Below are 19,275 nucleotides of genomic sequence, written 5' to 3'. Positions count from 1 at the left end.
GCCTCTGGTAACAGATCAGTAGCATGGGATTCCCCCAAAATTCCTACCTCCTGAGGTTTCTCAAGCCAGTGAGCAGGAAGGTACAGCACCGGCATCCCGCTACTGTATCCTTTCCCTGGGGAGCACAGGCTGTCTGCAGCCCAAATCCCCCCCAGCTCCCCTCCGCACCTTCCCTCCTCAGCCAGAGTCCTGAGCCCCTGTGCCAGGCCACCTCCACACCAGCTGAGGGGCACCTGCTGCGGCCTTTCTTAGGATGCAGTGGCCCCCACTCCATACTCTTGGTTCTGCCACCCTCTAGACTCCCTGTGTCTTCTTGTCAGCCCTTCGTGGGATGCCCCCTTCCCTTCTCCTGGATCAATCCCGCTTTTCTGTGAGATTCGTGATGGAATGATACAGGTTTATGCACCACTGTTCTTATGAACCCCTTCCCCAGTATTTCCTGGGACAATGACCCAAAACACAGATGAGGACAGACTCCCAGCTTTCTGGTTGCATTAGCCATTTGCCATTCTCCTGCTTTCTGCTCCCACAGCAGGTTCAGTGAGCTTTTGCAGGGCGGGCTCTCCCATCCAGAGAGCCTTCCTCACAGTGCAGAATTCCCAAGCACTTGGTTTAGCTCCAGGCCTGACAGGCACTGCTCAGTTACTCCTGTAGGTTAACCAGTGGGTGGGAAAGTGCAGCCCATCTCCAGAGCAACAACCCTGCTGTCTGTGGACCACCCAGAGGCCCTGAGGCTCTGGTGCACCTTGTCTTCACCGAGTCTGTCCTAGGTGGGCACGAGGATTCCGTTCTGTTGGTCACTCCTGCTTGTGGCCCCCTTGATTCCTTGATCCTTCTGCACCAGCACCACTCTCCTTGAACCCTAGGAAAAGTGAGCTCCTTCACAATGTCTTAACAAAGTCACCCTCCTCCACCCAAAGTGGGGGACAATGGGAGGCCAAGGGGATAAGAAAATCTCTTCTGTAACAAAACTTTTTAATATAGTGAATAAACATAAAGAGAAAAAGGGAGCCTCGGTAAGACCTGTAGAACAGAGGTGCCATCACTTCAGATTAGCTTTTTTAATAAAGATTTATTTCTTTAGAGATAGAGTGTGGGAGGGGAGGGGCAGAGGGAGAGGGAGAATCTCCAGCAGACTCCATGCTGAGTGCGGAGCCTGACTGGGGGGGGGGGGGGGGGTCGATCTCACCACCCTGAGATCGTGACCTGAGCTGAAACCAAGAGTTAGACACTTAACTGACTGAGCCATCCAGACGCCGCTCCCCCACTTTTAAAAATAATAATAATAATAATCCAGATTTGCTTGAAAAGAAGTCATGGGCATCTAAAAGACTCCCACATGGAGGCATTTATGTCCCAAGGCTATGGAAAGAAGTGGCTTCCCCAATTACACTGTGCTTCTGTTTGAGGTCACACACCATAATGTATGACTTTTGAGTTACATTGGTGGCAGGTCACCAGCAAAATAGGCAGAGGAAAATCAAGGCCTAATTGCCTGGGGTTCTTCAGGTTCAGCTTTCATTGTCAGAGATTCTGTCAGAATTTTGGCTCCCATGATCTGTACACGTGGTGTTACTTCCACAAACATGTTATGTTGCAAGGCAAAAAGGACTTTGCAGATATAATTATCCAGATGGGTCCAATGTAAAATCCAGTGGACCTTTTTTTTAAAAAAAAAAAGATTTTATTTATTTATTTGACAGACAGGGATTACAAGTAGGGGGAGAGGCAGGCAGAGAGAGGAGGAAGCAGGCTCCCCGCTGAGCAGAGAGCCCAACGTGGGGCTCGATCCCAGGACCCCGGGATCATGACCCGAGTCAAAGGCAGAGGCTTTAACCCATTGAGCCACCCAGGCGCCCCCTCCAGTGGACCTTTCAGAGCAGAGAGCTATAGCTTCAGAAGAACTCCAAGAGAGTCAAAGCAGAAAAAGCATCCCACGCACGTTGCTGGCTTAAAAATGGACGCAGCCCCATGTCCAGGAAACAGGATCCCAGTCCTGCAGACCCAAGCAACTGGAGTCTGCCAACAACCTGAATGAGCTTGGGAATGATGTCTTCCAAGGGCCTCCAGAAAGGAAGGTAGCCCAGTCTAAGTGAGCAGAGACTAGCCACACTGGACTTCAGACATTAAAAGCATGAGATAATAAGTGGGTGATTTGTTTTTATTTCCAAGCTGCCAAGTAGGTAATCTGCTTCACAGCCACAGAAGACAATGTCAGCTTTGTGGCAGAAGGTACATCAGCCTTCACCAAACAGCAGTTTCTGGCACTCTGTTCTTATAATCTCTTGTTACATAATTGATCACTCTAAAACTGAATAGGTCAAGGGGCACCTGGGTAGCTCAGTGGGTTAAAGCCTCTGCCTTTAGCTCAGGTCATGATCCCAGGGTCCTGGGATCAAGCCCCGCATCAGGCTCTCTGCTCGGTGGGAGCCTGATTCATCCTCTCTCTCTGCCTGCCTCTCTGCCTGCTTGTGATCTCTGTCTGTCAAATAAATAAATAAAATCTTTAAAAAAAAAAACTGAATAGGTCAAGAATTTGGAAGACCCAGTTCAACATTTAGGGCTCAGGGTCTGGTGGAATTGCTGTCAGGTGTGGCTAGAGCTGGAGTCATCTCAAATGCTCCTTCACTTCACATATCTGGTGACTGGGCTCAGAAAACTGGAAAGTTGGGGACCCTTGGGCATCTCTGTAACTCTCTATGGTCTGTCCACTGTGGTGGCTCTGGGTAGTTGGATTTTTTTGAGACCTTGGGGCTCTAAAGCTGCATGTCCCAGGAGTCACATAGCACGACCTGAGCCATCCTCTCTTAGGTGGCCACAAAGTCCTATCCAGATTCCAGAAGAGGGGACATAGATCCCTCCTCATGATAGGGAAGTGGCAAGGTTCTGGAAGAGCTCATGGGACTAGAAATACTGTGGTGGCCATCTTCAGAGAATAAAGTCCTTCCTCGGGCCACAACAGTTCACACACGCCCCACACCTGGGAAAACCCACACTCAAACTCTTCCTGCCTGAAGAGCCCCAAGTCTTACCACACTGTGTCGGGAGGCCAGGGTCTTGTCATCTGGATCAGAACCAAGGACAGAAGAGGCTCCCTAGGTCAGTTCCTCAGTGCTGCTTCTCCATATGCGGAACTGAGAACCAGTGAGATGCTCTATCTACCCCATACACTCCCAGGCCCTGGTGGGACCAGCATCGTCTAGCTGCTACAGACACAACCCAAAAGAGGGCAAGAGGAAGCATATGGTAATCACCAGTCTGTAGCAGTTTCTGCGACGCAGCTGGGCTGTTTCCAGTTCCTCCATCAGGGCCTAGTCTTACTGCCTGGGAACAATTCTCTGTGAATCTGGCTCCAGCCTCCGGACTCTCTACCCCAACCTCTGAATTATATTTCCTTTCTTCGGAAGATGTAGCTTGGGATTGCAGCTGAGTTTTTCCCGACTGCTTCTTGCTTGCAGAAATTTGGGGTTCTGAGATTCCCTTTTCATTTTGTTTAGTCTCTGTCTCCCTTAATTCAAACTGATATGGTTCCTTTTGAAACACTGCTTCTTATTGATTCATAATTGACTAATATACCCATGAAAGCCATACCCACAAAACTCATTGAGATAAGCCCTTCTCTACCCCAGGATTTTAGTGATATTTGTAAGGACAGTGTTCTTTGGATTCTTAGCAATCCTGCTCTTTGCAAGAGATCTACGAGGCATGTCTTTGAGATCCTCAGCCAGCCTTTTACGTATTTCAAAGGCTCTATGAGGCAACACCATAAGTCCTCCTAAGGTTTTAACAGAGCATTTCTAGTCATGCCTTTGGGTCTCATATTTAAACCATGTTTTCCTGATAGCAACGTGGACTTCATCTCTGTCTAGAGCCCTCCCTTTATGTTAGCATCATCTGCCATCCAGAGAGGCTGGGAATGAGATGCCCAGCAAACCCAGCAAGTTCCCACTCTTTTATATGCAACACTTGTTTCTTCCTCTTACATCCTACTACCAACAACTAGAAGAATCCAGGCGACCTTCAACACTGCCTTCACATCTCCTTAGCATGATAATCTAGTCCATTAGGTATATGTTCTCTTTCCACTTTTCTGCAGGTTGCAGGTTCTCTGCTGCTGTGTAACAAAGATCCCTTTCCTCCAGAATCCTTCATGTGGTATAATGTAGTCCACAGCTGGTCATAGCAATGTGATCTTGATTGTAAAATGTGCAACTTTGGGGAACATCACTTTTGCATATGGCAAAGTAGCTGTAGTGATGGCTGATTTATATATTATTCTAAAATCTGTCTTATGCTATGACATCCAGAAAAATAGGACACAGTTTCAAGGTGAAAATGGGATATGGAAGAAGCTTTGGATGTCCAAAGGGAATGAGTACCACTTCCTGAAGAAGATACTCCAGGCCCAAGTTTCTAAAGTTTGTCTTTTTTGTTTTTTAAATAGGCTCCATGCCCAGCGTGGGGCATGAACTCACAACCCTGAGATCACTACAGAGCCAGCCAGGCACCCCTGGCCCGAGTTTCTAAAGAAAAATACCCAGGGATGCCTGGGTGGCTCAGTCAGTTAAAAGCGTCTGCTTTTGGCTCAGGTCATGACCTCAGGGTCCTTGGAGGGAGACACTCACTGGACTTTGCTCAGTGGGGAGTCTCCTTCTTCCTCTCCCTCTGCCCCTCCCCCCATTCGTGCTTGCTTGAGAAAGAGAGCGCGCACAAGCAGGGGGAGCAGCAGGCAGCGGGAGAGGAGAAGCACGTTCCCCGCTGAGCAAGGATGCCTATGTGAAGAGCCACCGCCCGCGAGCCCAGAGCCAGCGGGGGCTGGAGGGCGGCCAGGGCGCGTCCCGAAGCCCGACGCCGAGCTCGCCACCTCGGTTTCTCGCGGCGCAGAGGGATGCTAGCAGGGCCCACCAAGCCGGTGACTTGGGATTCAGAACGTTAAGTAGCTCGAGCAACCGGCAGTAAGCGCCAGCCAGGGAGCAGAACACAACCCACACCAGCGCAGGCAGGGCGATGTCCGCACGTACGGACGGCGCCGGGCGCGGGGCTGGCGCGGCGCGGCCGCAAGGGAGCCCCGCCGTGTCGTAAAAGGGCCGTACGTGAGCGGCGCAGCTCTGGAGGACGGTGGGGTCTCATCTCGGACGCCGTGTCTGCCGTGCGGAGTGGGGTCAACCTGTTGCTCGTCACGGCGAGTTCGGCTCACGGGTTCGCGTTCGCTGCCAGCCGGCCGGCCTCTCAGAGGCGGTGACCGGGCCGCGGGGGCGGCGCGATGCGAACGGCGGAAGCGGACGAGGGGCGGGAGCCCGAGAGGCCTTGTGGCCGCAGCCCAAGCCCCGCGCGCCCGGAGGTCGCCGCCCTCGAGCGCGAGCGCGTGCGCGCGCACCTGCGGGCCCGCCGGACGCTGCTGGAGGTGGCGAACCTGCTGGACGAGCTGCAGAGCGAGGTGGACACCTCGGCCGAGGGTGTCCGGGGCCCCGGCCGCTGTGCGGCCGGCGAAGCGGAGGAGCGGGTGCTGCAGCTGTGCGAGAAGGCGGAGAGGAAGGCCGCCGAGGCCGCGCTGGTGGGGCGGAGGATCGTAGAGCTCCACCGGCAGATAGACCGCTGCGGGTGCTCCTGAAGGATGCGGGGGCGGGTACGTGCCGGGCGGCGGAGGTCGTCGGGGGGCGGCGCGCTGGACGGGGATTCGTGAGGCCCTGCCTCGTCGTGCCCCGCTGGGCGGAGGGAGAGGGGAGTGAGCAGACACAGGGTGGCGCTCTTAGGTTGGGAATTAGAAGCTGGTGGTTTGTACGAGGCTGTGAAGGTAACAGGTGCATAAGGTGCGTGAGACAGAAGTGCAGGACGGGAATCCTACGTGCTGAGAATGGAGCGTTGCCCATGACCTAGCTACTAGCGGTAGCATTTTGCACGGGTGGTTGGGTCTGTTTGACTCCAGGATATGAGAGTCTTAGGATTTAAATTGTGGTGGTTAATTTCCCCACATGTACGCCAGCTTATCTGCCGATGGACTCCGTTCCGCTGGTAAAGAGGACGGACTGGAGAGGCTGAAACCGAGAGCGTTTTCTCTCCCATGCTGTTCTTACATTTTCACCATGTTAAATACTAAATGTCCAGTATCATTCTGGGGAGAGGATTTCAGTATTATGTGTGCGGATATGATTACGATTATTAGGTGCATTGAGTTTTGAGAAGACCGCTTTTAGATAAATACTGTTACCTAAGGGAATAGGGCTTAGGTTGTAAGCTGTTTTATGGTCATATTCGTTATTGTGATTTTATTCTGTTAATGTGAAGTTCCGAAGTATACTCTTGTGCTTTGCTGCTTTTTTTTTTTTTTTTTATGCTTCCTGGAATCTGGGGATGCCTGAAAGAGGCTTGAGGTCAGAGTTCTGCAAGACAGAAGACATTGCTTGGCTGCAGCTGCTGAAAGGAGAGCCCAGACCGGCCAAGGATGTGGATGCCGCTGCTTTGGATCAGATTGAGAAGCCCTTGGAGGGTTGTTGGGCATGGAGAGCGGTGGGGTCTACATTTTCACATTCTGTAGTCTGTCAGATCAAAGGAGGAGAGTTGTGTTCTTTTCATTTGTTTGCTTGTTTCTTTTTTTCAGAAATGTAGTTTTTCTGTGGCATGTTAACTGGTGCACATCTTGTAACCTGTCTGGTGAGTAACCTAGAATAAGGGATGAGTTCTAGGTACTGTGTGTATTGGCTGACTTTGGAGCACACTTTTTTGATGTAATCATGCATTTCAGGAGCTTCTCTGCCACAGCTGCCTGTGACATGTGCATGGCCTGGAGGGTTTGGGGAGGGGAGCATGGGTCTGACCCTGGCAGGCCCCAGAATGATAGCAGGAAGCTTCTTCCAGACTGAGATGATATCCAGCCTTGGTCCTCACAGGCTGAGACCAGAGCTCTAGCTTTCTTTGATAATGTTCAGTTACCTGGAAAAACAAATGCTGAAAGCCAGTTTTTAGAACCCTTGTGCAAATAACCAAAGCCATTGACTTGGCTAAGAAAAGGTGAGAGGAATAAATGCTTTTCAGAGTAAAAATTTCTCTTTGATTGTCATTATTGTCAAATGAATGTCCAGTGGGAATGTGCTCAAAAGCCTGGAGGCCAGAGGAGGGTTTGGTCTGTAGGGACTGTAATAGGAGAGGAGAGAAGACACAGCAGGAAGGAGCCTCAGGAAAGCATTTGGGCTGGCCTCTGCCTTCAGAGCAATTCATTCAGTTACTTAACATTCACCATGACCATGGGCCCCTCCAGAGTCTGCCAAGACACTAGGAACTTCCAGGAGAGATGATCCAGTGGGTTAAGACAGCTCTGTTGATGTAAAATCACAATACAGCACCCCCTGTGCTGGTCTTTGGTTTGCCACATAAGCTGGGTGCCTGCGGAAGGCTGGAGTGCATCGGTGGGCAAAGTGCGACCCTTGGATCTGACATTTGTAAGCTTAGAGCAGTGCCCCATCGTGCTAAGGCAGGAAGAAAACTGTATGTGTCAGGTAGTGGTAAGTGCTGTAGAAAAAAGAGAAGGAGTATTGGGGAGGAAGAGGTTGGTGTTTTATATAGGGTAGTTGGGTGACATACCTGATACAGCGACACTGGGGCAAAGAGAGAAGTGTGGAATGAATTGAAGTTGGGGGTGGAGCAAGGGTGAGGTGGGGAGGCAGGGCACAAGCAGCTGGGGGTGCTTGGGGTAGTGGTCCCTGCAGGTGCTGGCGGGTGTGTGAACTGCGTTCTGAAGGTGTTGCTAAGGGATGACACTGCCGAGCGACTCTTAGTCTGGGCCCAGAAGCTTGAGCTCAACCACCCGAACGGCACCCCAGGCACAGGGAATGGGCATCTCGGAACAAACTCTGGAGTCTCTCAGGAGGTCAAAATGGGACATGATAAGGTTTGTGGGTGTCTGCAGGGCACAGAGAGGCAGGAAGGGAGGTGGGCATGGTTGTAAAGGTCTGCGTATGACCTGGAAGAGGTTAAACTTGATCCTGTGAGTCCCTGCTTCTGCCTCTGCAGTGTTTGTGCTCCTGGCTGCGCCCGCATGTGCCATCAAGTACTTCGTACCAAGGCGTATGTCGCCGTGTTCGTTATAGGGTTCCCGAATGTGTGACAGGAAAGATACTGTTTAATTTTTTAAATGACCTACCCAGGGCATCTGGGGGGCTCAGTTGGTTAGGCGTCTGCCTTTGGTTCAGGTCATGACCTCAGGGTCCTGGGATTGAGTCCTGCATCAGGCTTCTTGCTTAGTGGGAAGCTTGCTTCTCCCTCTGCCTCCTGCTCTGCCTGCTTGTGCTCTCTCTCTCTCTGGCAAATAAAATCTTGAAAACAAAACAATGTGAATAAAATAAAATGACCTACCACTCACTAGAGTCACAACCGGGGCTGCTTCCGGCTCTGTCCCAAGCCCCTAAAGCAGTGCTGTTCAAACTTCAATTGTGGGGGATGCCTGGGTGGCTCAGTGGGTTAAAGCCTCTGCCCTTTGGCTCAGGTCATGATCTCAGGATCCTAGGATCGAGCCCCACATTAGGCTCTCTGCTCAGCAGGGAGCCAGCTTCCTCCTCTCTCTCTGCCTGCCTCTGCCTACTTGTGATCTCTGTCTGTCAGATAAATAAATAAAATCTTAAAAAAAAAAAAAAAAGGGCATCTGGGTGGCTCAGTGGGTTAAGCCGCTGCCTTCGGCTCAGGTCATGATCTCAGGGTCCTGGGATCGAGTCCCGCATCGGGCTCTCTGCTCGGCAGGGAGCCTGCTTCCCTCTCTTTTTCTCTCTCTCTCTGCCTGCCTTTCCGTCTACTTGTGATCTCTCTCTGTCAAATAAATAAATAAAATCTTTAAAAAACAAACAAACAAAAAAAAACTTCAAGTGCGTTGGAATTCATGGGATCTTAACAAAATGCAGGGTCCGATCCTGTGGTTAAGGACCTGAAATTGTGCATTTCTAACAAGTGCCCCCCCCCAACCCCATGCCTGTGCTGCTGGTCAAGGGACCGCATTTTGAGTAGGTTAAGGAGGATTCGCTGGAAACTGAGAAGCGGAGCGATGGTGAGCCACGGAAAGGTTTGAGCAGGAAGACCATACCTTATGTTTGGGGTTTAGGAAATAGGCGTGTGGTTGTGGGAGATGGGTGAGGCGGGGCTGTGAGTGAAGTTAGAGACCCCGTTGCTGGGATTGTACAGAGGGGAACTGGGGGCCTGGCTCACCTCCCTGCCTCCACTTCCTCTGGCTGCTTGTGAGTTTGTCATTGTGGGAATTGCAGCAGCCGATACTCCATCCCACCAGCACCCGAGTCTGTAGTCCTTTGCTAGAAGGGTGCCTGTAGAGAACATAGAAATCATTTTATGTGGTCTTTGAACTAAAATATAATTGACATCACGGGGTGGGGGGGGGGGAGGTTCCTTCAGCCACAAATGATGCCAGGAGTGCTATGTGTGCAGCCGGGCAGGGCTGGGTTGTCAGGGATGAGGACTGCATAACCCCTCCCAGGACCTCCAGCCTCCAAGGCCGATGTCCTGGCTGTCCCCTCAGGCAAGACCGTGGGTGACTGCAGTAGTGTCAGATGGAGACAGCCAGGGGTGAAAATGGGAGGGGGAATTCTTGGGGAGTCCCTGTTGGAGTGTGTTGTCCCTATTAAGGCAAATGTGCTTTTATTTCCATTTTAAAATCTGCTTCCTTTTCTAACCAGTGGTAGTTGGTATCAATACCTTTGCTTGCATCGAACTCATGAGGAATAAAGTCAGTCTCTAGGATGTGAATGGTATGGAAAGGTCCAACCCTAAAATCACTCAAGGGACCAAAAGTGCAGTGTGCCTGGATCCAGTTTTTTTTTTTTTTAAAGATTTTATTTATTTGACAGAGATCACAAGTAGGGAGGGAGGCAGGCAGAGAGAGGAGGAAGCAGGCTCTCCGCAGGGCGGAGAGCCCAATTTGGGGCTCAATCCCAGGACTCTGGGATCATGACCTGAGCCAAAGGCAGAGGCTTTAACCCACTGAGCCACCTAGGCACCCCTGGATCCAGCTTTTGCTGTCCCACAGCCAAGTTCCTATAGCCTGTCCAGTGACAGTGCTTTGGATGTGTGGAATGAGAAAATAAAAGGCTGTATTAGAAAAATCTATTTGGGGGGCACCTGGGTGGCTCAGAGTGGGTTGAACCTCTGCCTTCGGTTCAGATCATGATCTCAGGGTCTTGGGATCGAGCCCCACATCGGCTCTCTGCTCAGTGGGGAGCCTTCTTCCCCTTCTCTCTCTGCCTCTCTGCCTACTTGTGAGCTCTCTCTCTGTCAAATAAATAAATAAAATCTTTAAAAAAGTAAGAAAAGAAAAAAGAAAAATCTACTTGGGGGGGCTGCCTGGGTGGCTCAGTGGGTTAGGCCTCTGCCTTCAGCTCAGGTCATGATCTCAGGAACCTGGGATCGAGTCCCGCATCGGCCTCTCTGCTAGGCGGGGAGCCTGCTTCCTCCCCCCGCCCCACCCGCCCTCTCTCTCTTCTTGTGATCTCTCTCTGTTAAATAAAATCTTAAAAAAAAAAAAAAATCTACTTGGGGTTTGCCCCTTCACGTCATTATCTAATTTTCCCAAATTTGAGAGGTCATTTTATCGTCCTCATTGTTTAGGTGAGGACATGGTGGGTGCGGTGTCCCCAGGAACTCACCCAGGAGAAGCTGGCTCTGTGGCTCCGGCCGACTCTGCCTGGGCCTCCAGAAGATGACAGTTTTGCACTCTTGTCTTTGAGCTTCCTTGGGGCTTGACATTCCAGTTGTCTCTAATTCATGTCAAGTAACCACTCAGCCCTTAGACAATTTCAGTGCTGGCCCTCAAGGCAAGGTGCATCAGGCCTTTTCCTAGGCTCAGGGAATTCAGGGGGAGCTCCGACTATGCTGGGACTTACAAGAGGGTCCTCTTTGTAGACTGAGTCTGCTTAGACAGTGGAAGATCTCTGGGTTCCAGACAGGCCCTGAGACACTCTCCCCCACTGGGGAAAGGTACCAAGAGATGAACTCCATCTTCGGTCTTCATCCCTATGGTCATCTGGCAACACCCACAATGCAATACTTGGGCAGTCAAGGGCGTCCTGAGCCAGGGTTGGGGCGCCCTGTCTGGTCACTTACTCTGTATCCTCTAAGTCCCACATGCCCACCCACACTCCGTAGCCCCACAGAGAAGGATGGATGAGGAGTTCTTTTAATGTGCTCCGGTAAAACCCCTGCCTGACAAAGCAGGCCTCTTAGGGGCTCATTTGAGGGATCAGTGGGGGTGAGGCTTGTAGAACACCCTCTGCTGGCAGACTGTCAGGTTTTCCCTGGAGTTCTGTGGGTTCTTTGGGCGGTTGGATGCTCTGCGAATAAGTGCATCGGTGCTTTTATCCCTTTGTAGCAATACTCTTTCAGTAACTGTTTCTTTCCTTTTTTTTTTTTTTAATATTTTATTTATTTGAGAGAGTGTGTGAGCACAATCAGGGTGAGCAGCAGAGGGAGAGGGAGAAGCAGACTCCCCACGGAGCAGGGAGCCCAATGTGGGACTCGATCCCAGGACTCCAGGATCACGACCCAAGCTAAAGGTAGACACCCAAGAACTGAGTAACCATTTCTGTCTGCTGTTGTAAGCTACCCTAGCTTGCTGTGGGTTACTCTTTGCCTTGGGATTGTTTACCATTTTATTTTCAATCTTTCTGTGTCCTTAACATTTTTTTAAACATTTTATTTATTTATTTGACAGAGGGCACAAAACGGGGGGAACATCCTGCAGAAGGAGAGAGAGAAGCAGGCTTCCCACCAATCAGGAAGCCTGAGGCAGGACTCAATCCCAGGACCCTGGGATCAGGACCTGAGTTGAAGGCAGATGCTTAACCCACTGAGCCACCCAGGCACCCCTGTGTCCTTACATTTTTTTAAGGATGTTTTTTGTAAGCCGTGTGTGTCTTGATTTTGTTTGGTTCGGATTCTTTCATCCGGGTCAACAACCTTTGTCTTTTGGCTTGAGAATCACACCCTCATACATTTATTATAATTGCTAATATATTGAGATTTATTTTTACCATCTTATTTTGACCTGTTCCACTTTTCTCATTTCTTTTCTTGCCTTACTATGGACTAAGATTTTTTTTTTTTTAAGATTTTATTTATTTGACAGAGATCACAAGGAGGCAGAGAGGCAAGCAGAGAGAGAGAGAGAGAGAGAGAGGAGGAAGCAGGCTCCCTGCCCAGCAGAGAGCCCGATGCGGGACACGATCCCAGGACCCTGAGATCATGACCCGAGCTGAAGGCAGAGGCTCAACCCACTGAGCCACCCAGGCAGCCCTGGACTAAGATTTTTTTAATTTATTCTTCCTCTGCCCCACCCCCTGCCTTACTGGTTTAAAGCTCATATACTTGGGGTACCTGGGTGGCTTAGTCAGCTAAGCATCTGCCTTCAGCTCAGGTCATGATCTCGGGGTCCTGGGTTCGAGCACTGCATTGGGCTCCCTGATCAGCAGCGAATCAATCTGCTGCTCCCTCTCCCTCTTCTCTGTGATATCTCTCTCAAAAAATAAGTAAATAGGGGCGCCTGGGTGGCTCAGTGGGTTAAAGCCTCTGTCTTCGACTCAGGTCATGATCCCCAGGGTCCTGGGATCGAGCCCCGCGTCGGGCTCTCTGCTCAGCAGGGAGCCTGCTTCCTCCTCTCTCTGGGCCTGCTTCTCTGCCTGCTTGTGATAAATAAATAAAATCTTTAAAAAAAAAATAATAAGTAAATAAAATCTTAAAAAAAAAAAACTCATGTACTCTTTTTCTATTTCTTTAATTATCTTCTTCAAAATCTGTACATGCATAATTAGCTTACCAAAATTAAATTTATTGGCATCTCTATCCTCCTAAAATACACAAGGATCTAGAAACTTCTGATATGCTAGGGTTTTTTTAAACACACATTAGAAATAATATTGTTCTATTTAATAATCCATTTTTATTTATATTTACCCACGTATTTACCAATTTCTTTGCTCCTCATTCTTTTCTTGCCTCCAAGGTGGCCAGTCTGCACCCTGGAATTCATACTTTAGAATTGCATTTTGTGAGGAGCAACGATGGTGGACTTACTCGGGTTTTGTGTTTCCTTCTTGGGAGATAGTCTTGCTGGGTGTGTGATTTTAGGTTGACACACATTCTCCCTTGGCACCTTTGAGATAATATTTCAGCACCTTTCTGGCATCTGTTGGAGATCTCAGTTATCACTTGGAACCAAATTCAAGGACAGCACCATAGACTGCAAAGGGCAGGGTGGGCAGACTTCTACGATTTCACCACTCCAGCCCTTCCCTAGCCAGGGTGAGCATGTGATGGCCCCAGGGTCTTTGCCCAATGCCTCTGAGTAGGACACTTAAAGGGGGTAAGAATGGAGAGCAAGAACGGGAGCGCTGTGAAGGAATTCTGCTGTGGAGCAGAGCAGAGGAATGAGGTGACTGGGGAGTGGCTCACGAAAGGTCTCTTTTCTTTGATGATGGGTGACATGAAGAGAGGCACCTGCTGCGGGAACCCCCAGGGCACACCATGGCCCTTACCCCTCTGGCTCTCGTAGGCAGGTCCGTGCTTCTCTCCTGCTCTCCAGCCTCTGGTTGAGTTAATGTAAGCTTCCCTGCGGTTCTCTCTCAGGCCGGCAGCAAGAAGTGCATCAGCACTGACATTCCATTTCTGGAACATTTCCTTGGGGAACACCCCAACCACAGTCCACATGCCCCTTCCCCAGCAGCCTCCCTGCTTCCCCCTGAGAGTCCTGAACTCCATGTGCTCGGGACCACCGACCCCTCCATGGCCTTGTACCCCCGGCCACTGTGCCCTATCCCCTGACCCCTCCTGGAGCAATATACGTGATTCTGAAATTCTGTGTTGGGTGAGAATGGGTTTATGAACCATGATCCAGAGGCCCTTTCTCCCTACAGCTTTCCTGGGAAGGTGACCTGAAAAGCCACCACAAGATGGCAGGGTTGTGGCTTTCTGGTGGAACAGCCACTCACCTGGTTCCTGGTGGTGGTGCTGAGCTCACCACCACTCCACTACCCCCAGCCCCTGGGCAGCCCTCTGGACAGTCCAGAGGCTTTATCATTCAGCATTCAGCAGGCTCAGGCTGTGACCTGCCCTGAATGCTACCCAGCAGGTGCCTTGTGCTGGTGAGATGTGCAGGCAGGTCAGCCCTGGACCGACCCAGAGGTGCCACGGTCAGTCTGGAGTTCACTGCAGAGTGTGTCAGTGTAGAGCACATCAGCAGATCCGTACCGTCCCTTCTTCCCACAGGAGGGCAGCCCTTGGTGACGGCTGTGCTCAGTAGACCATGGGGCCTCCCAGGTGCTCAGCCTCAGTCCAGGAATGCGGTTCACCCGTTGGCAGGTTAACAGAGGGGAAAGGCACAATGAGACACAGAACAGGCATTCATGTGATCCCCTGCAGTGCCCATGCACGGACACTAGTGCTTGCTAGAGGACAGAGGGGTGTGCTGGGAACCCCCAGCAACGTTCTCCCTGAGACTTAAACCCAGCCCGGTCTGACCCAGGCCTCAGCTCCCCCACCCCACACCAGAGGACTTGGCCCAGAACTGGACACTCAGCTCTGTGGGGCTAGGAAGTGCTGGGTGGGGGACAGACAGCCTGGAAATGCAGGGCTTACGGATTCAAGTGCCCTAGCACATCAGTGAGATCACAGCCTCCTCCGACTCTCAGCTCCTTTTTCCTGGTGTGCTCAAACCAGCACTCCCCTGTGGTCACTCAGGACCCAGCTAGAGGAGGGGACTGGAGCCCAGCTCACACGGGTCAGGGGGCGCAACCCCACAGCTGGCTGGTGGGGCTACTAGGACCGGGCTGAATGGGCCCCAGGGATGGAAACCACAGGTGTTCACCACAAGGCTCCTGCTTTAGTTTGAACATTTCTGTGAGTTTCTCCATCCCAAGAGAAACACTTTGTAAATCCTGGTGGTCTGAGTACCCTCAGCACACACTGTACCCCAAGGGTAACAGGCACCTTGGCTGAGAACATGAGATTCGGGAGCTCAGAGTCCTGGAGCGGGTCTAATCTGCACCCCTCATTTTACAGGTGAGAAAAGTAGTCCTGAAAGGAGAAGGGACTCACCAGAGTCACTGAGCAGGTCAGCGGCCCGGCAAGGTCAAGGCCAGGTAGGCCCCAGGTGCCCTGCCCCAGGCAGCCCCTCGCCATGGGCGGGAGCCAGGTTCCTGCCGCCCCTCACACATGTCCCAGAACCCCCAGTGCTTCTGCTTAAGACAGATCACGGGGCAAAATTCACACTAGCATCAGGGGGTCCTGGGAGAGCCATCTGAAGGACATGAACACATTAATTTGAGTCAGCCAGGCCTGGGTTTGAAGACATGGAAACGTGACCCTAGTCCCCTCTGCCACCGCCAGCCTAGACTTTGATTCTGAGCAGACTGTCACGGGTTTTCCCATACCTATCACCTGCAAGTCTTGACTCGCAGAAGAAAACAGCCAAGTTTCCTAAGGCGTGGCTCTGGAGGAGACCAGAGGGGAGCCCTCTATGCCCCGATCTGGAGGCTGTGGGTCTCCAGGCACTCGGAGATGGCCAGGAGGGTGGGATTTTTTCTCTCCATCAAGGCCCTTTGGCAGCATTTAACACAGGCAGGAGCAGGGTTCGGTGGCTGCACACCCAGGAAAGCCAAGGATTTCAAGCCGTCGCCAAAAGCCAGGCAAGCGGCAGGCAATGGTCTCCCTCGGAGGCCCCAAGAAGGAGCAGCCCTGCTCACACCTTGATTTTGGACTCGCAGATCTGTGAGAGTGGCAGTTTCTATTGTCTGTGGTTGTGGGTCACAGCAGCTCCACAAAACAAGCACCAAGAACCCATTCTAACCTCATCCACGTGGTGGCAGCATGGCTGCCGCTGCTCCAGGCATCACTTCCAGGCTTCAGAAGAAGGCAAGCAGGGATAGCAGATGGAGTTTGGCTTTCTGGACTGGAGAAGGGGGTTTATAGGCAGCTGCCTGGGGCGCAGGGCTGGTCACCGCCTTCCCCAGGAGCCACGTGCCTAGGCTTGAGACCAGGCCCCTGCCCCCACAGCTATGTGGTACAGGACCCCTGACACCTGGGGTTCCTGAGAAACTCATTTCCTCCATGGGGCGCTTGGGTGACTCAGCCCTTAAGTGTGTGCCTTCGGCTCAGGTTATGATCCCTGGGTCCTGGGATCTAGCCCCACATCAGGCTCCCTGCTCAAGGGGAAGCCTGCTTCTCCCTCTCTCACTCCCCCTGCTTGTGTTCCCTCAATCTCTCTCTGTCAAAGAAACAAAATCTTAAAAAAAAAAAAACAATAACTCATTTCCTCCACTCTCTCAACCTCCTCCCTCAGCAAATATTTGTCAGATACATCACCAAGGACAAAATCAGTTCAGCCTGGGAGCTGTTGGAACAATGAGAGTGGAGGGGGACCTGGGGCTGCTCACCCATGTCCTCGCCCTAAGCCTCAATTTCCCCTTCTACAAAGCATGGATCAGATGGTGAGGCCAGCATCTTCCTTCTCATCTCTGCACCCTGTTGAGGCCTTCACCCGTCCCCAGGTGTGCTTTGGGCTACGGCTGTAGGACCCCTGAGCCTGTGTGCCTGGAGGGTTCCTTACTCTGCAGCCTCCTCCCCCGCCTCCCTGCCTCCAGCCTCACCCTCCTCATCTGACTGTCCTACCAGCAGCTGGGGTCGCCTAAAAGGTAAATCCGACCATGTCTCTTCCCAGCGGAAAACCCTCCGGACCAGTGGTCTCCAGCCGGCTGCTGGGCAGGGTCAGCTGGGAAGCTTTGGGCCAGTGCAGCTCTGGGGAAGTGGGGCCCTGACAGCTGGCCTTTATAGTCCCTCAGGAATTCTTCGGTGCCTGAAGGGCTGTGAGACAGGCTCCCAGGGAGGTGGGCCTGCAGAGCCTTTCCTGCCGCTCCAACCTCCAACCACCCCCCACAAACTTCCCAGCTCTCCAGAGCCACAGTTCTTCCTGCCTCTGTTCTTTGTTGCACTCCCCTTCCCTCTGGTACCACCTGCAGACTTCCCTTCCTCATCGGGCTGCTCCCTGGCCCAGGGCCCCTTGCCCCTGTGCTCTCTGCCTCTCCCTCAAAGGCCCCTGTCTGGCCAGGCACTCCAGAGGTCAGGGTTTGCCTCCCGGGGCTAGGGCCCGGGTTTGGGTGAGGGGTTTGCTCAGAAGAACTCATTGCACCAACATGGTTTGGTCTGGGGCCTGTGCCTGGCTGGTCTGTGCTGACCTGGGGCCACACAGGAGGGGCCTTGGTCGTGTTTGCTGAGCACAGACGTCCTTCTCAGAGTGATCCAGACTTCCAGAGTCTAGCAAACTGTTCCCACCCACAGACCACGCCTTGCCTTCCCCAACCCAAAGCTCCCTAACCCACAGAGACATTTCCTGGCTGCCCATCCGCCTTAGAACTGGAGCAATGTCCTGGGCTTCTGGCGGCTTCCTGGTGATGGTTACCTGGGCCCCTTGGTCTTTCGGTGGTTCCTCTTTGCCCTGCATGGTGTGTAGGAAGGTCGTAATTCCACTTCTTCTGGCCTCCGGTGCTGGACGTGGGAGGGCCCACATGCATGCAGAGGTCTGGCCCAGCCTCCGGGTGGTGAACTGTGGATGGCTGGCCGTGGATGGTGGCTGGCGACCCAGTACCCTTCCCCACTGTCAGCAGATTATGGGGGAGTATGAGAAGGGCATGGGGGTGGCGGGTGGGGATTTGTGCTGAGGCAGGAACGCTTTTCTCTCCCAGCTCAGCTGGCTCAGAGGCTCAGAAGAGACCTGCTTGTCCCTTCCCAGCAAGCTGGGGGCTGGCCCCACACAGACGCAGTCCCCCAGATCCATAACCCCTGGGTGTCTGCTTCCTTGCTGATATTCCTGTTACCCTCCTCCACCACCGAATCCCCATGCTGTAAAGGAGGCCCAGGCACCAGGGATCTTAGGGCGTGTGGGGTCTGGAGGCTGGGAAGAAAAATCACCCTGACCTGGTCAGGGTCAGAAGGGGGGTTCTGCATGATGCAACTCACCATCTCCTTTTGGGAATTCACCTTTCCAGATAAATGCAGGGTTAAAAAACAAAATCCAACCCAGTGCATTTGAAGCTCAAACTGGCTTTGTTAAATGATTCAGGAACCAGACAGCACCCAGGTAGCAAGCCAGCTGAGGCGAGCTCCCAGGAGTTGTGCAAAATGAAAGGTCTTCCTATGAAAGAGGGTACAGGGAGATGTTATTAGCAAAAGAAAAGGCTCTTCTAGATGAGCACACTTGACTTTGGGAGGAGGAGGACAAGGGGTCTCATGCCAGTTAGACCACAGCCCAGCTCCTTTATTGGGCTGCTCAGAGCATTCCTGACGGGCTAGGACTAGGGTTTCTGGGGGTGGTTGGAACTGTAGCTAGATTAGCTATGAAGGGGCCAGATTGTGGACTCGGCCAGTGACACCAATTTGGGCCTGTGATTTTGATATAGGAAATGTTAGGGTTTGAAGCCGACAGCCAAGAAAAAACTCTTGACACATGTTCAGTGCAAAATGGTTTTATTAAATCAGGAGGACATGGGGCACCTGGATGGCTCAGTGGGTTAAAGCCTCTGCCTTCGGCTCAGGTCATGATCCCAGGGTCCTGGGATCTGCCCCGCATCTGGCTCTCTGCTCCGTGGGGAGCCTGCTTCCTCCTCTCTCTCTCTCTGCCTACCTGTGATCTCTCTCTGTCAAATAAATAAATTAAAAAATCTTTAAATCAGGAGGACAGGACCGACCCACAGGCAGAACAAATTGCACTGGGGTCATGAGGAGTGGCCCATTATATACTTTCAAGTTGGGAGGTGGTTAGTGAGAGCATAAGTCTCTAAGGAATTTTGGAAGCAAGGCTTCCAAGACTTTGAGGGGACTAGCTGCTGTTGGGAAAAGGTCATGGTAGTCTAATAAAACCTGAGTCATGAGACCCTTCAGATGGGTATCGGTGGGTCAGACGCTTGGGGAATGTTTGCCAACATGTATCTTGGGGGGCAGAGATAAAGCAAGTTTCCAAAGGAATTTTTATAGGTTAAGGTGGACTCACAGGATCCTGGGGCTCTGGCTAAAGGATTGCCTTTTGCCCTAGTAAAGCATTAACAACGGGACAGCTGAGTCCCTAGAGGAATGTCACTCTGCCTGTTTCCAGGACTTGAAGTCAGTGGGCTGTAGGTAGTTTTTCTTTTTTTTTTTCTTTTTTTTTAAGATTTTATTTATTTATTTGACAGAGAGAGAGAAATCACAAGTAAGCAGAGAGGCAGGCAGAGAGACAGGGGGTAAGCAGGCTTCCTGCTGGGC

General features: G+C 51.9%; 1 protein-coding gene across 1 annotated transcript; it reads left to right on the top strand.

Moving 5' to 3' along the window:
* Window positions 1-4,734: 4,734 nt before the first annotated feature.
* Window positions 4,735-7,040, top strand: LOC116584852 (putative MORF4 family-associated protein 1-like protein UPP). Its single transcript, XM_032333772.1, has 2 exons — window positions 4,735-5,626; window positions 6,363-7,040. The coding sequence occupies exon 1, from the start codon at window positions 5,264-5,266 to the stop codon at window positions 5,609-5,611; it is 348 nt and encodes a 115-aa protein (XP_032189663.1). The 5' UTR covers window positions 4,735-5,263; the 3' UTR covers window positions 5,612-5,626; window positions 6,363-7,040.
* The last annotated feature ends 12,235 nt before the right edge of the window (window positions 7,041-19,275 follow it).

This window comes from Mustela erminea, chromosome 2 (genome assembly GCF_009829155.1).
Source record: "Mustela erminea isolate mMusErm1 chromosome 2, mMusErm1.Pri, whole genome shotgun sequence".
In the NCBI taxonomy this organism is placed as follows: domain Eukaryota; kingdom Metazoa; phylum Chordata; class Mammalia; order Carnivora; family Mustelidae; genus Mustela; species Mustela erminea.
This window is presented reverse-complemented; position numbering and strand designations above follow the sequence as displayed.